Source organism: Candoia aspera, chromosome 1 (genome assembly GCF_035149785.1).
Source record: "Candoia aspera isolate rCanAsp1 chromosome 1, rCanAsp1.hap2, whole genome shotgun sequence".
Classification (NCBI taxonomy): domain Eukaryota; kingdom Metazoa; phylum Chordata; class Lepidosauria; order Squamata; family Boidae; genus Candoia; species Candoia aspera.
The window spans coordinates 151571123-151595258 of NC_086153.1; the positions used below are offsets into that span (position 1 = coordinate 151571123).

The window sequence follows — 24136 nt, forward strand, 5'->3', positions numbered from 1 at the left end:
ACAGAGGGGGAAATACAGTAAGTTTGACCCAAAGCAAGAAAACTCAGGTGGAGGTTGCTATCCCAGCAGCAGGCTGTGGATTATGTCATCCCTTCCTGCCCTCCCAAAATGGTAGGTGACCTGTCCTGGGGTAAGCAGGAAGTACAGATCTGTATTTGTATTATAAGCATTTAATCCACCTTCTTTGAAGCCTCTAGACAATTCTCAGGACACCATTACCTGCCTTTGCATGGAATGCTTAGCCAAAGTTTACTTAAACCTCGTTTACTCACTGATCCAAATTTATGTGATCTCATGGTATAGTCAACCATAAACTAAGCACTCTGAGTTACAATGTTCTTGGCTGATTTATGGTCAGTGAATATATATGTAATCCTGCCCTTAATCTTGGGATGCACATCCTGCACCACCCACACCTTCTCCCCGCAAAATGGGGCGAGGCTCTCAGAGCTCTTACCAAGTTGTGATTTTTAATATGAAAAAAGAAAGAAACATTAATTATTTGGGGAATAATCACATGATGTTATTAACTGAATTTATATTCAGCTACATGAAATCAATTTGAGTTTTTATCCTGGTCCTGCTCTATTTTTGCTCAGCCCTCCACTTTGGGACAGCACAGCCCCCACTATGCCAGTCAAAGATGAAGTGTGGCCCTCCATCTGAAAAGGGTCACGTAGACTTCACTGTGCCTGGAATGACTATTGATATGCTCAGCAGGCACACTCTGCTGTGACCCACCATGCTTGCCTGCCTCCTCCTCCATCTTTTCACAGAAGCAATGGCTGTATAATACCAAGGAGATTAAGGAGAGCTACTCTGTATTCCTTTTTCAAAGGCAGTTCTTTTGCAGAAAGCCTTCCACCATTCATCTGTGTTACCCGGAAAAATCAATACAATGAACAGCCTTCTGCTAAACACAAGAGCACTTGGAGAGACATGCTTGTGAAAGACTCTGCTTGGTATGCAAAGAAATATTGGGTTAATCGTTTTTAATGTTTATTTACTCAGCTCCGAACAGCTCCATTGGAATCACTGTTGTTGTTTTTAAACTTAAAGGTAGATTTACAGTTCTGAAAATCTAAGTCACTGGTGTAATAAATTACCCACTTGGTTGCTAGAAAAAATGTGGAATGTTCTGAATACTTCCCTTACAGGGGAGAAGAAAGGCTTACCTTACTCCCCACCACCAGCCAAACTGGCATCTGCTACCATGCAACTCTTACATCATGGTTAAGACTAGGATTTTATGCAGTTTCCTAGGGATAAAACCCATGCCAACGGCATCTCAGCTGGCCTGTTTGTAATGAAGGGGCCGTGCTAATCTTACCAGGAACCAGACCTTGGGCGTAACCAGATGGCTGTGCTAAGGTGCTTCCCTTCAGTCTGTTATCCAGCAGGTAACTAGGGTGCTATCCATTGGTTGGTATGTCAGTTTTCTGGAATGCCATAATCCTGAAGGACTCCTGGTAATTAACAACAGAATGAAAACATCCAAAATAAATTACAAACAATAAAATCCCTTCAGTAAAAGATACAAGAATCATAACAATGCAAATATAGTTTGACAACTGCAAAGTACGGCTTTCCAATGGTCCAAGAGAGACAATCCAAGTATCTCACTAGCCCAGTGTTTCTCAACCTTGGCAACTTTAAGAAGTGTGGACTTTAGCTCCATGCTGGCTGGAGAATTCTGGGAGTTGAAGTCCACACATCTTAAAGTTGCCAAGGTTGAGAAACACTGGGCTAGTGGGCGCGGCCACCCCTTCTCGGTTCAAGCATTACCTTTCATAATAAATCTTTTAGCCCTTTACTGAGCCTCACTTTTCTTCGGCAGCCCCACCACAACTGGTGAAAAGTGCTTTGCTTTAAATGATCTCTGAGCCCCTATTAAGCTCAAACGGTTATTTATTGTCCTGTTTAAACTCACCTGTCTGTTCACTTGCCATGGCAAATTATGATAAATTTTTATCTGCTTTTGAAAGATAAGCTGATCTGTCACATTATGAATTGCAAATGAAGATAATTTGCATTGAATGATTCCAGAAGTGACAACTCCAGATGTGAGGCAGACCCTTTGGATCAGATCAGGCTGTTGACAAACTATAACAAAACTAAATTAGTTTTTTAAAAACATGGCAAGAACAGGCCACTTTTAGAACTCATTCTGCTATATTTCATAGGAAGAGTGAATTATCTCAGTTTTCTGTGTGTGAGGTTTTTGCTTTTGGTGGGCTTTTTTGTGGGGGGGAGTGAATCACACATAAGCTTAATTACAAGAGAGAAGTTACAGTCATTGCCTGAGGCAAAACAAACTCAATTAAGGACTATAATGAAAATACATGAGAAACAGCAGTTTTTCTCAGAGACATACATTGAGAATGGAATACTAAAATATTATTCTTAGTTCAGTATTGTGTTGCACGAGAGATAGTTGCTATGGATAAATTATAAAATATCTCTCAACTTAATGTTCTGACAACTTTCCTTTCTACCTGAGTGTATCCAGAGATAAGATACAAACGTGAAGAGTTGAATTAAGCTGTGAGCTCTGTGCATTAAAGTGAATTGATCCATTTATTTAATTTGCATCTTGCCCTTTTGCAAAATGGAGCTCCAGATAGTGATACCATGCTCTCTCAGTTTGTATGATTAGATTGGCATATGCTTGCACTGCGCATGTAAAATGTTTGGTATGGTTATGATAATTTGTATCTAAAGATGCTTACTGATGAAGTAACAGACACACACCTCCAAAAAATAAACAAAGCATCTCAGTTCATCAAGAAAGCATGGGCTTTGCTGAAAATAAGAGGCAGCTTCCATGGGGGAGGGGGAGCAGTTCTGAGAACCACTAAGGTATAGTGGTAAAAGTATTGCCCTAGGGCTGAGCAGACTCAGACTGAGGTCCCCACTCAACCATGAAGCTTACTGGGAGGATTTAAAATAGTCTTTAGCTCTCAGTCCATGTTGTCTGATTATTGTGAGGATAAAATAGTGGGAGAAGAATCATATTTGCATCTTTTAGCTTTTTGAGAAAATGCAGGTTATAAATCTATCAAATAAATAAGCAAAGCAGTAAACATATATTCAGATCACCCCAGAAACATTCATTGCTGCAGCAATAATATGACTATCATAATCAATACATGCTGACAGGCAAAACACACAAAGATCGGTAAATGTGAAGAGACTGTACCATACCAATGGAGACTGGGTTGTTATGTCCTGGTTGAACTCAATGGGATGGGTCACCAGAGTGCTTTGCCATGACCAAATGGCTGCTCCCCAACTTCTGTTGCTTCCCTTCAGAACTTTGCCAACTTTATCAGCAGCTCCTACACCCATTTCATGTCCAAAATGGTTCTAATTACCTGACTTACTCCTATCAGATTTCCTTTCCCTAGCAGTAGCATTTGGGCAGAGTGAAAGACGAACACTCATACATGGTGATATTGAGTGATACACACTGTCCCCCCCAGCCATACCACCAGCCCCAGCCCAATCCAGCCACCTTCAGATTTACCACGATAAGGACAGCAGCCTCCTGAATTATCAAATAACCTCCAGTGAAAACTGAAGCCCAAAGGGAATTTCAAAAGCACAAAATCCCCCAGCTTTCCCTTTCTATTGAAGATTGAAAAGGTACAAGAGTGACAATGAACAACAGAAACTGAACATTGTTGTCATTGAAAGCTCCAGGCATGGCAATGGGTGGGCAGGCCAGATTTTTGCTTTTCAGCAGGTTCTTGAGAAAAGCATGAATGATCCAGGAAAGTTTATTTTACTGTATGTCTGTTGATTTAGTGAAAACTCATGATAAAAGTAGATAGGCTTGAATTATGGGATGTTCTGTACAAATACAGTAAGTCACAGTATGGATAGAACATGGTGAAACAAACTGGCTCCAGGTTGGTGAAGGAGTGAGACAAATCTGTATATTCTCCCCTTATTTATTCAGCTTGTATGCTGAATATATATTGAGGGAAGCTGGACTGACCAAAGATGAGAGTGGTTTTAAAATTGGGGGAAGAAGTCTCTAATGCTGGAATAGGTGGAAGGAAAGAGAAGAAGAGGGTGACCAGCTGTGAAATGGATGGACAGTTACAGTAGTGATGAGTGCACTATTGGAAGACCTGAAAGATCAGTTTTGGGACAGATCATCATGGAGAAAATCTATGTGGTTGGTAAGAGTCAACACCAGCTTGATAGCACAAAATCAGTCAACCAATCTGTGTGAATATAAAGTTGAAATTTAGTTGCTGAATGTGCTAAGAGTGGTATATGATGGAAACAAAACATGCATGAGAAGAAATTGAATGCTTAATGAACAGTTCAGCATTTAGCAAGGAGTAAGAAAAAGATGTGGAGTCCCTTTGGTTGTTTAATGTGTTTATGGGTAAATGTATAAGGAGGCATTAGAGATGTGTTAGATGGAATGTGATGTATGTATAATTATATACTGTTTGTAGACAATGCAAAGTACAATTTGCAGCAAATGTAAGATAGACTGAATGATGCAACAAGGAGTATAGATCTGAAAATTAATGAATCATAGTTACAGTATGTTTGATAGGGAAAATTAAGTGAATGACCGAAAGTTAAATATCAGTGGGAAACATTTACAACCAATACATGAGATAAAGTACCTTAATAGACAGGAATGACAGGAGAGGGAAGAGAAAATTAAGATGTGCAAATGCTAGTACAAAAATAATAAGTAGCATGTGATCAGTTGCAAAGAATGAATGTCAAAAGAAGCATAAATGGCTGGCTAAAAGAGTGTGCTTCTACCCACTTTTTAATATGAGAACTGAGTATGTTAAGAAAAAACGTTAGAGCAAGTTAAATACAGTGGGAATGGGTAGCTTAAGAGTATGGGGTGAAACAAGAAAAGATAGAGTCAAGACTGAATGGGTGATAAATGAACATGGATTGAATACAAAAATGGGTTACCAGTACGAAAGAAAAATATTGAAATGGTTCAGTCAGAGAAAACAAATGGAACAGAACTGCAAAGCAAATATATGAAGACCAAGTGAATTTGTTGAGAGGAAGGGGAAGGATGAGAAATATCATGGTTGGAACTGAGATCCTCAGAGAGAGCTGGGATGTTTAAAGAACAGAATGGTAATGGATATGGTAAAAACAATACTGTAATAATTTGCAAGTATAGGAAGGTATAGGGAGCTATAGTGAATGTGTAGGCATAGATTTAGTCAGATTTCCTTTCTTTTGTCTTATCTCCTACCTTTATTTGTCTTCACTTAATACTTCTTACTCTTTCTGCACTTTGTATGACATTACTTATCCTTAAAGGAAAGGGAATACTGTGATGGGTATGTATATATGTATGTACATTCTATGGAAAAGCATTGGATAACTCCTTAGGCTGTGACATATGATTTGGGCTTGAATTATATGTCCTCTTCAATTAGATGTCCTGGTTCAGGACTTTAAAGTTTATAATAAGGTTGTGTGTGTGTGTATGTGTGTCTGTGTGTCCATATGTAATGTATATTAAAATATACTTAAAGGAGATCACCGAGGAGTGAGCAAAGTCCAGTTGCAGTTGCAGGTACCCCGGGCACTACAGGGAATGTAGGCCAGAGGGCCTCCATCCCTGTGACATCACCATCACTCAATCGATCAATACTGTATGGATGATCGCTAGGAAGAAAGACGGTGCGGATCAATTTGTCCTGCCGCTCTTGGAGAAAAAGAGGGGGAGGGAGAACACAGGATCTAACAGCCCAGAGAGCGTTTTGGAGAAAATAGGACGTCAGCAGACAGCAGTCCCCTTTCTCGCTGGGTTCGTTCCATTTTCCCACATCATAACAAATGCCTGAATAAACAGGACGCAAGTATCTGCTGGCGGAACCCTTTCAAGACATGGTCACTTGGCTCATCGCATGAATCTCCCTGGGGTGAAGTGCTGCAAAAGCACAAAAGCCGCAAATGGGGCTCGGCGGGCGGAGAATCTCTGCCGAGAAAGAGAATGAACGAGAGAGCCAGTGAGAGGGGGTGTGGGCGGGCGGGTGACCGCGCCGGTGAGCGAAACTGGAGGAGGGCTTTTCATCAATGAGCTTATATCGAAGAGCTGGAGTTTCCTAAGCATTACAAGGCTTCACATGCACGCGGAGATTTTCTTACAGGGGCCCTGCAGTTTGCCTTGTACCTCACATGTCCCACTCTATAAGCAGTTTCCTGTGGGCATCTCGATCTCAGTTTGTGTATAAAGGAAGGTCTCTCGTTTTGTGAGGGCGGGGGACGTCGTCGTTTAGGAATCCTGGTCTCAGTGGAAAGGAAGGGTTACGATGAGGCTACTGAAAGAGCTTCAGAATGACTGCTTGGAGTGGAGATCAATCGGAAAATATCAGGCCAAACAGGTGGGAGGCTTGAATGAGGATAGAAAGGAGACACTTGTATTTCCAAGCGGGGCGGGGCCCAGTTGGTCCTCTTGGTAACAATGCTGTTGATGCTAAAGGATCGGGGCTTTACCTTCTCTGGGAGATAATGAGGACCAGCCCACCGGGTGGGGGGTGGGGGTGGGGGAAGGCTTTGTGCGGCAAAGAGAAAGATGGAGTGGTGATGGGGGTCCTTCCTTAGTGGCTTCTAGGGGAGGGTCTTTGTGGCCATCTCAGGAATTCTCCGCCCCGTTCCTTTGGGGTCCACCTCTGACGCAAAACTCTTCCCTCCTTCCTCCGCCTGGCTCTGGCGCGTATCCCCCCTCCCTTAAATAGCCTGGATCTGCGGGTAGAAGGGAGCTGGTACGAAGACGCTTCAGCCTTTGCGTGCCTGCTGCACGGTCCTGCCGGCCATGGTGCCTTTCGTGGCGCTGCTCAGCCTCCTCGGAGCCGCAGCTCTGGCAGGTAAGTCAGGCCAGCGAAGCAGATCAGCACCTAGGACAGCGACGACGGGATTGAGGAGCGCGGGCGATTGCTGAGAGGGGAAAAGGCGCAGTGGGAATTCCGCAGCCCTTCAGCACTGACTGAGAATCGGCACAGGAGGAGGGAGTAGTCTTCTGGCAATTAATAGCTTATACATCAGTCTGCTCGTGGCTCTCATCTCTCATATAAATATGTTTGTGCTAGAGGTTTGTTAATTAATTACACCAGTACATATTCTTTATCACACACATATAGAAACGAGAATCGGGATGCATGTATGGTCTACCTAATACCTAGTAATAGCTGAAGTATGTTCACTTCTTTGCTGAAGGAAGATCCGGCACGAGTCACTGCTCTGCAATGGGCAGAGCAAAGATCTCAAAAGTACGTTGGAAATCAGTCCAGTCAATGGGCAGCTTCTGCCATTCAGAAGTGCACCGGCTTTCCCAAACAGAACCATCCACACATAAACTGGGTTAAGTTCTTTGAGGCAGAAGAAAGAAAAGAAGACGGGGGGAAATTAATACCGTGTGTGTGTGTACATGTGTGAATGCATATATTTGTTTATATATTTGTCTCTGACATGTATATGAGAAAGGAGGCAAGAAAGCAAGCTTGGAACTCTTGTATAGTTTTGAGTGAACGTACATATTCTGTGGTAGAAAAACAAACAGACGAATATGTGGTTTAATCCTTCAGTGTTTAATTATATTGTGCAAATACTCAGATCATGTTTTTTGGAAGATAAGATAGTTTTTTTTAAAATCTAAATGCTAAAATCACTTAAGAGAAGTAACATCCAATAATTTCACAAGGATGTTTATTAGTGGTCTACATTTTATCAATTGACAAAAGCATATAAAAAGGGAGCATTTAAATAATGTTTGATTTTTCCCCATTAGCTTGAACAAGTAGATGATTAAGAAAATGCTGCTTAGTCCTCATCAAATAAAAGCAACTATCTTTAAAAAATAATTTTACTTTTGAGGGTAAATGCCACTGTGTTATTGCTCTTTCCTTTCAAACCTGTAGCAATTAGACTGAACTTTCTCTTTCTTTCTTTCTTTCTTTCTTTCTTTCTTTCTTCCTTTTCTTCCTTTCTTCCTTTCTTTCTTTCTTTCTTTCTTTCTTTCTTTCGTCTTCCCTCTCCCCTTACAAGCACATGGATTTTGCTTTTCAGGGTTTAAAGCTTAGGGAGAATAGAAAAATGTGATTCTTGAATTTCACATCTGTGTATAATGGAAATGCTGCCCATGCAGAAAAGTTATTAAACAGAAATGTATATTGTCCAAAGTGTGTGTACTGTGTAAAAGAAGCCATGTCTAAATACCAGAAATTTATCCCAGATCTAGTAAAAATAAACCCATAATATGAAATGGAATCAGATTAAGAATGGGCAACTTAAGTCCCTTCAATTTGATTGAATCTGAAATGAATTCTACTTTTACCTGTAATGAAGTGCATTCCCCTATAGGCAGCAGCTGTCTATGCATTTACCAAGGAATCAGCACCATTGAACTCAGTGAGGCTTACAAGTTAGCATTTATGTATAAGAGGACAGTCAGTTTATCATTCTACACTCACCTCGGAGTTGTCCTAGAACATAACTTGGCATATACAGTATATCATTGCACAGTAGTTGGAGATGAAGTGATGTAATAGTGTAAAAATGTAATAATTCCACCACTCCCCAAAGAAATAAAGAATCAGATAAATAGCCAATTGGTCATTTACTAGTGTGGCCTCCAGAAATATTTTGGAGCTGAATGTAAAAATTATACCTTGGTTCTATAATTAAGTTAAGGCATAACCAAGCAGAACAAAATGAATGGCTAATTCTATAATTTCATTATCCTGTGAGTTGCCAAAAATTGTCTTACTCATGAGAGCTCCCCCAAAACATTTCTCATTAAATTTTCTCATGAATGTTTATCAGCTAATATAATCTATATTAAATAACTCTTACAAAGCTCCTTTTCCTTTTCTGGAATGAAAAGGAAGCATGAACCACACAAATATATAAGTAAAAACTGTTTAGTACGTATGTACTGTATGTATCACACACACAGAATCTGAGAATGTTCAAAGGTTTCTCTGTGATCCTTAAGATACAAATATTACTCCCATATTAATATGCAGTTCAGGCAAGAAATGTGGAGAAATATCATATATTGTCATTGTTTCTGATGTTTGATAATGTCAGCAGGGCAAGGCATGATAACAATGGTATCAGTGACAATGAGACAATGTTGCTATTGACTACTTGGCTTAATGGGCAGAATGGAGAATAAGAATTCTTTCCCTTCCTTTCTCCTCTCTCACCTGAGGATTCTTGACCACAACAAGGACAAAAGCCTTGCATCCCTCTTTCCAATGTTGCTGGGATGTGCTATCGCTGATGCCTCTTGCATTGTTTAGATGCTCCGAGGCACAGCACTATTGCTGGCAACATGGGGGCAAAGGCAAGGAAGACTAGCTTTGCTTGTTGGTTGGTTTATGAGGTTTGTATACTACTCAGTCACAATATTTCAGGTTATCATCACCACAACCCTCACACACTGATTAAAATCCATATAACCTCATTAACTTAAAGCATTTAATCAGAATCTAAATCTTACAAGCTTTAGTAGTACCTGTACTGGTCAGTGGCATGGCACCAAACTGTAGCTGCTTTAGTAGGCAGAATGATTGGCACGCCAGGTGTTGAGGGATAATGAGGCAGAGTCATTCATATAACATGGAAGAGGGTCCTGGAAGGTGTCTTGACTCTGGGGAGTCATCCAACCTGCATTGCCTCTGCAATGGGGTATCAATGATTCTCTGCTCTAGGTTAAATACGATGGAAGCAAGAAGAGACAACTAGCAGGTAGACTGATTATTTATTAATCTGTTTTACTAACATTTGTCCACAGGCAATCTATTTTACAGCTTTGATCATGGTAAGACATAACCCAATGAATTAAATTAGGTTTAGTGATAATGACTTACCCAGAACCATATGGTGAGATTTTTGCATGAGTGGAAGTTGGGACATATATTTTCATATTTGTGCTCATACGCACCATGCTCTTGAACACCTCCCACCCCGAGAGGGCTGGCTCTGCATTAGCCAAATTATGCTGTTTATTTTGTGCTGTTTTCTGCTAGCTGCAATTAATTTAAAACCCCTTAATGTGATACATCATGTAGATAGGGTTGCCCAAAGTTAAAAAACATGATGGCTTTCTAAAACTGATCCACCAGAACTCACTGTTGTATAATGAAACAAAATTTTAACATTCCATTTCAAAAAAAATGAGCAAGTATAACATATTTGATAAAGACACAAAATGTGTACATTTTCATAGCTTTAGGAATTAAACTAATAACACTTATTTTATTATTTTATTTAATTTATGGCTTGAATTATTTATAAAAATAATAAAGGCGGGATAAAAAAAATCTAAAAATAAATCCTTTGCTGGGAGATGTATCATTTGTAATCTGAGGCTATATTGTTCCTACCAGGAGTAATAGTGATTTTATCACCATCACTGAGGGTTATTTTGTCCAACAGTGACCCATTTTCTCTAATCCTGAACAACCTGCATTGTAATGGGCAGATGCTATCTTCATGCATTATACATGTACAGTCATCATGTGTTGTTATAATACTACATTCACTTTATTCCAAAGGGGGCCTCAAAATTTAGCTGTAATAGTGTAGCATTTCAGCAATAACTATAACTATTACATAACAATCATAGCAGTTATAACAATTATATTGAGCAATTTCTTAATGTTTCCTTAATTCAAGACATTATTGAGAAATACAAAGTTGCTTGCAATTGTTTTGAAATTTTATTTCATTGAATTATATCCTCAAGATGAAACCTGCACTATTTCTGGTGTGAGATTTAGAACTGAGTGATCCAGACATTAGGCAGCAAACAGAATTTTGCATGGTATTAAAAATATGATTTTTGGAACAAACCTAAGAAGCTATCTTATATTGGGCCAAATGTCCACCCTACTCTATAATGGAAGCCTGCAGATGTTTTGGATTGCAGCCCTTTTCATCCTCAGCTCGCATGGCTTGTGGCAAAGGGTTGTGGCCTGCATCTTCAATTTACTTCCTCCTTAGTCATATGTGTTGTCTTTTAAAGCTCACGTAGCCTCACAGCTATGAGCACAAGATCTTTTCTTAAACTGGAGGTGCTATGAATTTAGCCTGGGACCTTCTGAGAGCAAGTGTGTGCTCTGCCACTGAGTCAGAGCCACTCCTCAGTCTGCATTAAACACTTGGATCCCGGCTGTGCAATGGCCGTTCATATATTTTAATCAGCTGTAGAAAATGGCAGGATAAAACTTAACACATTGATGAGTGATTCACTTATGCGCCAGTTAATTGTTTAATACCAGCTGAAGAAAGAACAGTCCAGTGTACTGGTGCTTTCTGACTTTGCTGAAATTTTGAACTAGCAGTAATGGTGTGGCCATGGCTTAAAGGGACACCCTTCTGCTGATGATGCATTTTCCTTTCCCAAACAACATCACCACTTCAGAGAGTAGAATATGACCTCCTCACATATCATGTTGTTATTTTATTTTGCAGTATAGCAATTTATTAAAACATCGCTTTGCCTTTATCAGGAACTGGCAGCTTAATGGATAGTGACTGTTCAGCACATGGATCTCAGTATTTGTTACCTGTATTCTACACATATAATTGTATGGTACAATCCCTCAAGATTTTCCCCTGATTAAAAAAAGATCAGAGGATCAACATTATTTTTTTCTCATGCAATAGGAGTGGGATTCCTTGCTCCCCTTTCTTGCATCCCTTCCATCTTCAAATTTGGTCCACATTCCCCAGATGTCCAGAGCAGGTGTGTGGGGCATGAGAGATGCAGAAGGGAGGGGAATCCATATAGATGCCATTCCAAGAGAAGACAGACCCAGCTGGACTCAGTACAGACACTAGATGTTTGTTGTAGAGATGTATGTTGTACTGTCTGTACGATCCTATCATGAAAAAGGATGACGGATCCGTATCCAACCTTCTGTGCAGCTGCACCATAAAAGAAGGATTTTGATCTAGAATATAGAACTCCAGCCATTTGATGCAAGGGGCATCCATCCATGAAAAGCATCAACATAAATATTAGTTGATGCGACTACCTTGGTGGTCATAATACAGTGTTTATGTAAGGAGAAAGATATGCCCCCAGTGTGTGGTGCTCCAGGGATATGGTCCAAATAGATAGTCCTCTGTGCTCTTTTGCCAGTGACAGATGGTAGCATTTTTTGTTCAGTGCTTAAATTGCTGTTAGGGAATTAAACAAACCGGACAGCAGTTCAACTGGCTTCCTACTGTGCTTCCCCTTTTAGGCATTTTTAATGGTGGTTAGTTTAGGAGGTAGTGAACCTGAGGCCCTTCCAACAGCCATCATGGTCAGTCCTCAGATACTGTGACAGTTGGAGTCCTGGAATATGCAGCAGTCATAGACTTTATTTTCCCACCTGTCACAGCACTTTGCTTTCCATTATAGTACTCTTGCATTATAGATCTGTTATGTGCGGGGACAAACATGAAATCTAGTTAAATAATCTTTACTGTGCCCTGGACTGCACTGCCAAACTTCATCCACAGATGGCCAAATAATGACAGTGCTTTTTCATGCCAACTTTCAGCTAGAAAATGCCTCAATGGGCTTATCATTATGTTCATAAAAAATAAACATTAAAAATGGGTGGAGGGGATATCAATATTGCTAGAAATCCCTTTCTCACTCCCTCCAGTGACAAATAACCTTACAGCTTAATTTCTTGTGGCCCTGGGCTGCTGAAAAATAAAAAAGATTCCCCACTCATGAATTAGTCCAAGGCTGCTCAGTCCTATAGAGGGGACTCTGTCAGCCTCTGCTTGAAGGCCTCCAGCAAGGGAGACTCTACTGCTCTTCTAGCATGTCACTTGTCAAACTGCTCTCTCCACGAAGACATTTCTCGCAATGTACAACTCAAATCTCTGTTTTAAGCCTATTAGGTCTAGTCATGCCCTTTGGGGAAGCAAAGAACATGTCTTTGCCATCTCTGATGGTATTAAATAGAATATTGATGGGTATGTTATCCCCTTTTAATAATAGCAGATATTTATTTATTTATTTATTTATTCATTCATTCATTCATTCAATTTGTCCCCGCCCATCTCCTCCGATCAGGGGGCCCCAGTATCTGCTGCATCTTCCTCTAGAGCAGTGTTTCTCAACCTTGGCAACTTTAAGATGTGTGGACTTCAACTCCCAGAATTCTGGGAGTTGGCTGGGGAATTCTGGGAGTTGAAGACCACACATCTTAAAGTTGCCAAGGTTGAGAAACACTGCTCTAGACAATGGTGGGCATCCTTTTAAATCACACTAAGGAACCTCTGTAATAGTATTCTGACCTATTGGGGACCAGGGTCCCTTTAGCAAGCAGGAAGCATGTCAAAAAATGGAGAATCACACCAGAAAATAGAATAATAATAATAAAAATAAAAAAATGGTACCACATGTGCCCTTAATGCTTGTAGTGCTTTTAAATAACTAAGAAGCATCCATCAAAAAGCATTGAGGTACATTTAAACAATTGCAAAATTTCAGTCCTGATGTGTACAGGATTGGGGAGGTATTGCAAAATAGAGTCAAGGGGCTTCATGCAGGGGGTAGTTTGCCTATTCTTAGCTCAGGAAAGGGAGAAATGATGGGGTTCTACCTACTTATGGGGAGGTAGGTGACTGCACATGGGCATTTTTTACTCTAGATCATGAATTCTTTAACTTTCAGGACCAACCCAGCTTCCCTATATAAATTATTGAAGATGAACAAGATCTTTAAGCTGAGGATGCAGCTTCCCCATATACCACTGGCAGCCCTGGTGACAGATGACAAGAATGTTGGAGTAAAAGCAATTTACCAGAGGATAAATGCTAGGAAAAATGGAATGCAGGCCAAATACACAAAGGGTTTCTCCAATGTTTTATTCAAAGCCCTTTCTAATTTGCTCTGACACTGTATTGTTACCTTTTTTTCACGGAATATCAAATATCATGTTCTATCACTGCACATTGTTTAATAGACACAGTCATTTGGAAGAGGCTGGAGCTCTGGAATGATCCAACAGGGCTGTAAATGCTGTTGTTTTCTCTCCAAAGTGCATTTCAGGCCTTGTAGCATCAAAGCTACAAGCTGATTTTGGGGTGAGGGCAAGAAATTATGGCACCTATAATTTCTGAACAGAGCCTGGGTTGCACCCATGGGGTTTGCACGACCAATTAGTGTCCTGGCTGATGGATGGCTGCATATTAGATGTTCATTCATGATTAAACTGTGTGAGCAAACCAATTTGCTCCTACTGGTGCTGTGTGTTCCTCTGCTTTCTCCTGCCTGCATTGCAGATGGAGCCAGGCACCCACGTGGGAAAAAAGGCAGAGGACAGGATGATTTCACCCACAGAGGCAGGCAACATGATCCAGCACTCCCTTGACACACCAAGTGGGGAGTCATCCCTAATGCCATCCTGTAACTTACCAGAGACTTTCGCACTGCTACCATCATAATTCACAAACAATGTGAAAGTTAAAAGATTATATTGATATTTAGTTGATCATACTTCCTTGGTTGTCTTTCTTGCTCCATGGTGGCTGTTATTAGGGAATAATAATAATAACCTTTAAAAAAGGCTTCATACAATCATCCTAGCAGAATAATACATAATAATATTCTTTATTAATAATGGAAGGTGACAATATTAGGTAAAGGGGCTTAACTATGAATGGCAAATAAGGGTGGCAACTAATATCTTCTTTTCATATTGCGGGGGAGAACTGTCTAAATAATTAAAGATACAGTTATAAAAGGAGAGAAGTAATACATACTCACTGGAACCAAACAAAATAAATCATATACATCTGTGTGTGTATGTGTGTGGGTATGCATGGGGTGGGGGGAAAGAGATCCTCTTCAAAGACTCAGAACATGTTGCTTTAGTTCTGCAAGTCCTAATCACAATGAACTGCAATGTTGATGCATGGTTGTATTTTCACTATTCCTATATGCATCATTGTATATGCATACAGGCAACCCAAATAACCACATCAGGCTGTTCTCTGTCACACTTGGCTGGCATGCTCCCAAATGAATTAGGCTGCAATTTCTGCAGTATTGGAAATAAAGAGGATGCTGCTGGCTAGGGTTTGGCTAACCTCCCAGTAGTGTCTTTTTAAATAAAGAGAATTGTATTAAATCAGAAGGAGCAGAGAGTCTGGTTGTGCAAATGGGGATATGGAAACCCTAAATCCAGGGCATGAAGCTTCTTCTAGGATTGAAAACAAATGCTTTCAAATGCAGCAAACGTTCAGTATAACCAAAGCACTTTCCATAGCGAGTTTAAAGATGTAGCCATCTTTTCCAAAGTTGTGATTTCAAACTCTCTTCTGATTTTATTTATTTATTTTGCTTTAAAGGTATTCATTCAGCCCCAATGGAAAATGATGATCATACTGGAGAAATGGTAAGCAGAAAAATTCTTAATCATCTAAAAAGTGAAATTTATTAGGTCACGCTTCACAGATTATCAGAAACCCTTGCATGTTCCAGAGACATACAAGGTGCCTTATACACAGGCACCACCATGTTTTAGTGGATGACAACTCCTTGTTTTGGAGGAAGGAACCTTCAGAACAATTTACTGAGGGACAGGGTCAGGAGTCTTTTGTCAGCAAGAGAATTTAGTGTGCCTGGTTGCTTTCTCTGCTCTCATGAAAGTTTTGGATAGGCCCATGCACTTTTTCTGGATTGTGTCCAATGCAACATTTCCGTAAGGATGCTCATGAGAGGGAATTCAACCTCTTCCCACCATTCTGTTGTCAACCAGAACATCTCTTCTAAGAGTCAAGGGATTTTTAAAATATGTGCTAAGTGGCTACAATTAGAAAATGCATTGAGAAAACTGGGTTGAGGTAGGCATGGCTTCCACTCAGTTCTTCTTTTTTTCTTCCCACCTGGCAGTCAGAGATTTTCCTGAGGGTCCTCTGAGGCTTTCAGGGAGCAGGAATGGTTAGTGATGGTGATGGTGGGTACATGGAATTCCCTTACATGATTGGTACAATCCACTGGACTCTGCATTCCACTTTGACCGCAATCTAAGACTCATTTATTTAGGAGTAACCCCCCTCCCCCAAGGTCTGTATGACTTTCTTCTGAGTAGACATCTCAAGGATTTCACTGTTAAGAGGAACACAGAATGTTTACATTTAGACTCCTTAAGTCCAACTGCAGTCATGGGAATCCCAGCAGCCTGCCCTGTCTCATTTCACAGTATTTTATGGCAAGTCCAAATGTTGGTATCCTTTACTAGGTATCCTATACTCTCCCTTCTCAAAAAGCACATCTTTCTTAGTAGGTGCTAAAATCGAGGTCAGTACAGGAAGAAGATGGGGTAGCAAGGAGTGCAGATAATGTTGATGGCCAGCTGGCTACAGGGCCATCTTGACCAGAAATTCAGCAGCATGATTCTACGGAGCATTGGATACCACAAAAATAGAGCTGAGGTTTCCATGTGGGGCTGGAGGCCCACTGAAATTAGTTACAGTGGTAAGATGTGAAAAAAATTGTTTTCTCTGGTGGCACTCATGCTTTGGAAATCTTGTGGTCTAAGCTTTTGGATTTCCTCCTCCTGTTTTATATTTTGATGGTAGAAACAAAGATGCTTTTATTTAGATGGGTATTTTTTAATTTTTTGAGCAACCATTAAATAACATAGAAATTTCGTTTTCTTTGCTTCAGGATTACTTACTAATTTGGAAGCTTCCAGTCATAATGCCGCTGTTGTTTTCCATGATTATAATATTAATCAACTTGAATGTTCAGTTGGAACAGAGTATTTCAAAACTAAATGAATCATCTTCCTTTGTTGCTTTTGCTCTAGATAACCCGATGTATTATAGAAGTCCTTTTGAATAGTCTGTCAAAAGCCAATTCTCCACTTATTAATCCACAGTGTAAGGAGCTCCTGAAGAAAAGTAAGTGCATTATCTTCAAAAAACCTAACATACTTCCCACTACCAGCCTTTAAGTAATTTGAATATTACATCATATTTTAATGTATCTAAGGTGGACTGGGAGACTTCCAAAATTGCTGAACAACTCCCAGCATGCTTTACCATTACTAGTGGGTGTTGCTGAGAACTGTAGTTCTGCAACATTTGAAGAAACAGAGGTTCCCAGTTCCCAGCGTAAATGTAAGTAACAGTGGCTTAAGAATCCACTGCTTGCTTGCTTGATTTATGAAATTTATCTGACTGCCTGAAGTGGACTCTAGATGGCTTACAGAACTTATAGGTATGGTACTCTGTATAGAGTATGGGATGCGCTGGCGCTGCGGGTTAAACCGCTGAGCTGCTGAGCTTGCCGATCGGAAGGTCGGTGGTTCGAATCTGCGTGACAGGGTGAGCTCCCGTTGCCAGTCCCAGCTCCTGCCAACCTAGCAGTTCGAACACACACAAATGTGAGATTAATAGGCACCGCTTCGGCGGGCAGGTAACGGCATTCCGTTTAGTCATGCCGGCCACATGACCACGGAAGCGTCTACAGACAAACGCCGGCTCTTCGGCTTTGAAACGGAGATGAGCACCACCCCCTAGTGTCCGACACGACTGGACTTAATGTCAAGGCAAACCTTTGTTTGTATAGAGGGTAGTAGGAGGCATTCCTGGGAGAGTGAAGCTTCCCACCAAGCACATTATGGAGAAGCTCAAATCCATTGCTTCTTTTCTGAGGAACCATATTTCCAATAATATATATACAGTATACACACACACACACACACGTTTGAAAAATCAAATGATTTTTCCACCCAGTTACTTCTTTGCAGTGCATGGCTGTTTCATTTCTTACATTTAAATCCTGCTCTTCCTCCAAGCAGCTATGGGGCAGCCTTAGCCACCTCCTTGTTTATGCTGGCAATCAGTGGCAAGACCCTGCTCGCCGCCTCCATCCCCGTCTTTTCACACGCTCCACCGGTCAGCTAGTTAGCAAGAATGAATCAGTGGCTGAAAACTGGTTCACTGAAGAGTACAAGCACTAATAGAGATAGCTATGTGAGCACTACCATCCAGAAAACTGACCACAGTTAATAGGTTCCAAGGGCAGTTACTGATTGTGAGTCCATGTGTGCCATGATAAATGGAATTCTGATCTTGCACAAGCAACACACACACAAAAAGTCTGAACAGAAAACATGATGAAGAATATTTAAAAGATGGATTTATTTGGGATGAAGACCCACTTGCTCCTAACCCTTTAGTGCTTGCCCAGGAAGTTTGTGCTAACAACTGTTCGTATTATGGCATGGGGTACATAAAACAATTCAAGTGGTAAATAAATATTTAATTTTGGTTTAAAGTTTTGGTGCAAAATTTAGTTTAAAAAGGGGGAATGAGTAGGCATACCCACATACAATCATAATGATTATCTTATTCATCAAAAATATGGACTCCCATGTTCTGGTGCCAAGTGCAAACTAAAGCGGCAAACTTACCTAGGCTTCTTCTTGAGAAACGTTCATATGAAAGAACCCTTCTAACAGGGGGTGCTCTTAAAGGAGTAAGTAGTCCTCCATGTGCATTCTGCGAGATGATTCTTTCTAGGTCAGGTTAAATATCTGTGTCCATTCAGACTGTGAATACAGATACAAAAATTGCTGGTTTCTCCCCATAGTGCCCATATAAGAGCCCCTTTGCTTTCTTTGCTACAGCTTGATGGAATGGCTGTTGCCAGGTGAGAATTGAGGGACTGTTGGAGGAATAGTGAGCAAGTGATGGAGTCACCACTGACCACTGTGAGGTATGCATAAGGTAATAATCGGCCAAGGAAAATGTGCCACGGTTGTTGATCCTCTTTGGGTGGTCCTGAACTACTAAGACCACAAAAGGGGCAAGTGGAAGTGAGTGAGTGAGTGAGTGACAGAAGGCAGGTAGCCCATACTAAGGAAAGTGGAAACATAATGGCATCATAGTGAAGAATCCACAGCGCATTTTGATTTGTTTCAGGTGATCGACAAAAACAAAAAGAACAAAATATACACCAAGGCATGGAACTTGACCCACGAACCTTATCTGAATCAGAAGAAATAAGCAAGCAGTCGAAAGGGGCTGTGAGGGAAGAACAAGATGTGAGTGAAGAAGAGTTTAAAAGACAGGCAGAAGGAGATGCTAAGTGGCACCTGGAGGCGAAAAAACATGGGGGAAGCAGCAACCAACAAATTGCCTCCCATGGGACTCCTTATGCTTTGGACAGAGCCCATAAAGAAGAAAAAGAGAATGAGAATGAAAAAGAAACTGAGGATGCTAACTATAAAAGAAATCACCACGATGGAGATGGAGGCAAAGAAAAGAAAGCCAGTGAAGAAGCAGAATCGGAGCCTCTAGAGAAAAAGTCAATTCTTACCTCTGGAAAGGTGAACGAGGATGATTACAAGCATTCTCATGGCCAAAAGTATGTGGAAGAAATAATTCAGAGTCGAGAAAGGGAAAAAGAAGACAGCAAGGAAGAAGAGGAAGAGGAGGAAGAAAAGGAAGAGGAAGAAAAGGAGAGCAGTGAAAAGTATCATCATAGTTTTCATGAAGAATCTGAAGATTCCTCAGAGAGGGAAGATGGTGAAACAGAGAAACAAGACCACAAATCAGGACATTATCAAAGGAAACCAAGACTGGGCAAGTCCTCTGAATACAGCAGTCATAATGGTGAAAAGAGGGACTCACCTGAAGAGCTTAGTGAGGAAGAAAGTGAATTCTGGGATAAAAGGAGCCATCACCCCAACCGTTATTATGGAAGAGGACGTTACTTTGTGGAGCCAAGAAACTCTGCTGAAATGCCTAGGTTTGAGGAAATGGAGAGAGCGAGCAGGAGTAAAGGCTATTGGGACCAACACTATCCCAGCCAAGAGGACAATGATGAAGACATGAAGCATCACAGTAGGGAAAATGAAAGGAAACAGTACCAGTATATGAAGAAGAGACTTTTTGGTGGACCATCAAGGGAGATCAGACATCACTATGGAGTAAGCATGCCTTACAGCAAAGCGAGGGAAGGAGATGGAGGCAAGAAACAAAGCTATGATGGCATAGATGAGAAGAGGCACCATGACCAACCAAATGCACAGCTAGAGGAGATGCCAAAACCACAAAACAAGGAGAGAGAAGATGCAGAGATGGGACGCAACAGCCAAGAAGCCAGGGAAGAAAAACACTATCCTAGTATTGGTGAAGGAGAGCTAGAAACTACCCACTACAGTGAGAGGGGAAAGCACTTGGATAACAAAAGGACTCTTCTGCTAGAGGACGGCTACCCAAGAAGCCACTATCTTGTAGAAAATGTGAAAAGAGCTTTAAATCCATATTATTACCAGCAGCCCAGGTGGAAAAACAGATCTGTGGACAAGAACGCTGATCTCACCGATCCGCTGTTGGAGAGTGAAGAAGAACGCAAGTCCCACTTGAATAAGAAGGAGTTCTTTCCCGAGTATAACGATTATGACTTGTGGGAGAAGAAGCAGTTCCTGGATGGCTTAAATCACAAGCAGGACAACAGTAACAATCCTGAGAGGCTATACAAACCCGAGGTAAGAAGGCAGTACGACAGAATGGATGAGTTGGCCCACCTTTTGAGCTACCGGAAGAAATCGGCAGAATTCCCAGAATTGTACAGCTCAAAAGAAGACATGGAAAGGGGACACATCATAAGAAGTGGCAAGGACAAATTTAATCAGAGGCCTCTGACACCAGAAGAGGTATTTATTTATGATTTTTAAGAAAGCTAGAACAATTCTTTTCTAAAAAGTCTTTTATTTTAGCAACCTAATATATGGCTAGGTGAAACATGGTAACACTCTAGGTTTATACTCACGGTTTCATACTGACAATTTCATATGTGGTCAAAGAGTATGAAGCCCTATCAGTTTATACTTCACATTCAAATAACCTACAGGACCATCAGTGTGTTCCAGTTAATAATCTGTCTTTAGCTGTCTTTCACTTAACCTTCTCTGTCTCTAGGTATCATTTACACTTGTACTTCACTGGGATGACACAACCTGCTGAAGTTGCTTCATAACTGCCCTATTGAAATTGTCAGCAAAACTGGATCTTAACAGGAGGGGAGAAAAGACCCCGAGTGTTAAAAATATCTAGGAAGCTGTCAATCAAGGGCCTAGGTTGTGATTTACTTGCTAGGCTCAATGGAACTTACTTTAAAGTGAATGTATCTGGGATTACACAATCAACTTAGTTCTTGTTTAAATTGATTTGTTAGTCATGGCATGGCAAAGCATTGGCCAGAAGGCGAAACTGTGAGAGAAGCTCTAATTGTTATTATTTAGATAATGTACAAATGACATTTCATGGGTCCTCTTGTCTTCATGAGAATGGTTAAGGCAAGGAGAGGTGACTAATTTTCTGCAAAGAACTACAGTGCTTTCTTCTGGGGATAATCTGTAACAATCCTTACAGTTATAGACAAAGGTAGAGCAAAACCTTAGGTCTGCTTTAATTTTCTTACAAAATACCTGAACAAAATGGAATCAGGCTCCTGCAAGTCATACATTTTTTTTAACAAGGGGATCCAAACTGTAAGCCACTAGCTCACTCTTCTTGCTTTAAACTGATCCAGTTAAAATAGCATGTGTTTCTGGATTGGTACCTGCTGCTCTGACACACAGGCATTTTATGTTCCCCTTAGTCTTCAAGCATGGCTTCTAAGGTATTCACTGAGTTTTTCAAGTTGAGTTCCCTGTAATATGGATGAGGACTAACCAAAGTGTTGAATGGGGATTACTTTGACCCAGGCCGCCACATACTCAGTGGTACTCAAGGTACATCTGTGTATATACATATATACATACATGTTTAGCTGCATCACTACCAACAGTACATCATCACTATAGCAACCTCTCTTTAAAATTAAGTACACTTCTTAACCAAATTTTCATTTTAGATCTGTTGGTGATTCTGGGCCACGGGCCTCATTTCCTACCATACTTCCTACTTAGAAGTCGTCAGATTTCTACCAGACTATGTTTTCAGGAGTGACACATCCTGACTTTCAGTATTACACAACGTGGTATAACTTATCTCACTGAAAGAACTGAACAAGCAAGTGTGCACGTAGTGACATAACTGCCATACTATAAATACTATAAATTGATGCCCTGGAAAAACCCTCCCGCCACATAGCTTGACAACTAATTGGACAGTGCCAAATATTCCTAACACTATGTGGATGCAGAGAAACGGTGAAAAACTGGAGAAAAGCATGAAGATGATTTCTGATCATTTTGGCAAAATGTAACCAACAACTGGCATTTACAAACTGATCCCTAGACAAACTGCAGTTCCCTATAAATACTAAGACAAACTTACAAACAATGAGTTATTACACAAACATTATAATGGCACATGTTAACATTACATGGTTGATCTCCATGTTTAGGAATCATCACTATGCTTTCATTGTAGACTCTCCTTACGGAAGAGGATCATATGAGTAATAAAAATAGAATGTACGATGAGTATTTAGAAGCTCTTTCCTACATTTCCTTTCTCAGTTTTCTTGAGTGAAGTTTGGGATATGGTTTCTGTGGAACTAGGATTTTAATGGAGAAAGTGGACCCTGAGTATAGCTTACTTACAGAATGGAGATAATCTGGATTGAAATAAAAATAATAATAATCTATGAGATCAGGCATTTACAAGATGATCTATAACACATTGTAATTTATTACAATAAAAATACAACAGTTTACTAGCATTTTGTAAGTAAGTGCTACATAAATAATTAAAATCTTATGAGATAGAACGTTCAGTTCTTATACCTGGATCTGAGAGCTTTTCTGTGATCTATTTCTTGACCTACCCTCTTACTTTAATCATGCAAATAAATAAAATCCCCGTGAAGTAAGTTTCCAAAGTTTTAAAATAAGTACTTAAAATCACGGTTTATTTTAGGTCCTTCTAGTCATGTAGTATTTTGCCCCAGGGCCTACCTTATAAAATTGGTGTGGGGAACCCATGTCCTCCAGACTTCCTAAGTACAATTCATACCATACCTAGCCACTGGCTATGCTGACCGACACAGAGTTCAACCCTTGGAGGCTCAGGTGGCTTTCCTGTCTGTCCAAGTAACTTACTACAGTTTAGTGTTTCCCAGTCCTAAGTTGTGCAGGAGGATTTAATCTGCTGATCTTAAATAGGGGATGTGCGAAACCTTTGAAAGAGATACTTAGTAATGTGCAGGAGTGCATGCAAAGCACATGTGTGCACACACAGCCATGTCACTTACTTCTGCAGGCTTTGTATACCCTTAATAAGAAAGGCCGTTGCAAGAGCCAGGAAAAGCAACTAGGGTTACATCGGGGTTAAAAAAACAAACATATATTTGCATATGAGCCACGATCAGACCTAATGTCTCTCCATGTTCAGGGAGCAGCACTCCTTAAGATGACGATCACTAAGCAGCACAATTACACAAATTTCTAATGGTCAAATTCTCAGCATAAACAGTAATCTGTGCCTGGAAGGTCATAATCTACATGGATTTCCTTTTCTACTATCACAGGAGAAAGAACTGGAAAACCTGGCTGCTATGGATTTGGAACTGCAGAAGATAGCTGAAAAATTCAACAGTAACCAGCGGGGATGAATTTTATTTGCTGTAACGTGGTATGGTGGACAGTAGCTTTATTTAAAGTCTCCTGCACTTACCAGTAAAGTCACTGCCTCAAATGTTGTTTTTCTCCTGATTAGAAATAGTTTACCATCCTATAAGTATATGATTTACCTCAGTACAAAGCATCTTTCTGTTCCAAATGTGCTAGAAAGATTTGCTCAGCTCAGCATGAATTCTAGCACTCTGAATTTTGAAACGTATGAGAATAATTGTCTGTGTCTTCTTCAGAAATATATTATCTCAGTACAAAATAATAAACTTTACGTTGTCTACATAGTTAACTGCCTGTCTTCCTGCATAGCTGCTTTATGATTTACATAGCTGGATTCATCCAAGGGGACAAAGTAACATGCTTGTAAGTCTATCGTGGAACTATTTTTTGTTCCTTAGAAATTAGTAATGTATTCTGTAGTACCTTAAACTCTACTCTGGGAAGCTGATAGCACCAAACTAGGTGCACCATCTATTCCCATAATGTTATGAGACAAATTGAGCACTCACACCTTA

General features: G+C 40.4%; 1 protein-coding gene across 1 annotated transcript; it reads left to right on the forward strand.

Moving 5' to 3' along the window:
- The first annotated feature begins 6735 nt into the window (after nt 1–6735).
- On the forward strand, nt 6736–23905 carry CHGB (chromogranin B). Its single transcript, XM_063315969.1, has 5 exons — nt 6736–6872; nt 15373–15419; nt 16836–16929; nt 18958–20696; nt 23519–23905. Exons 1-5 carry the CDS (start codon nt 6821–6823, stop codon nt 23600–23602), a joined length of 2016 nt encoding a protein of 671 aa, XP_063172039.1. The 5' UTR covers nt 6736–6820; the 3' UTR covers nt 23603–23905.
- Nucleotides 23906–24136: the final 231 nt, after the last annotated feature.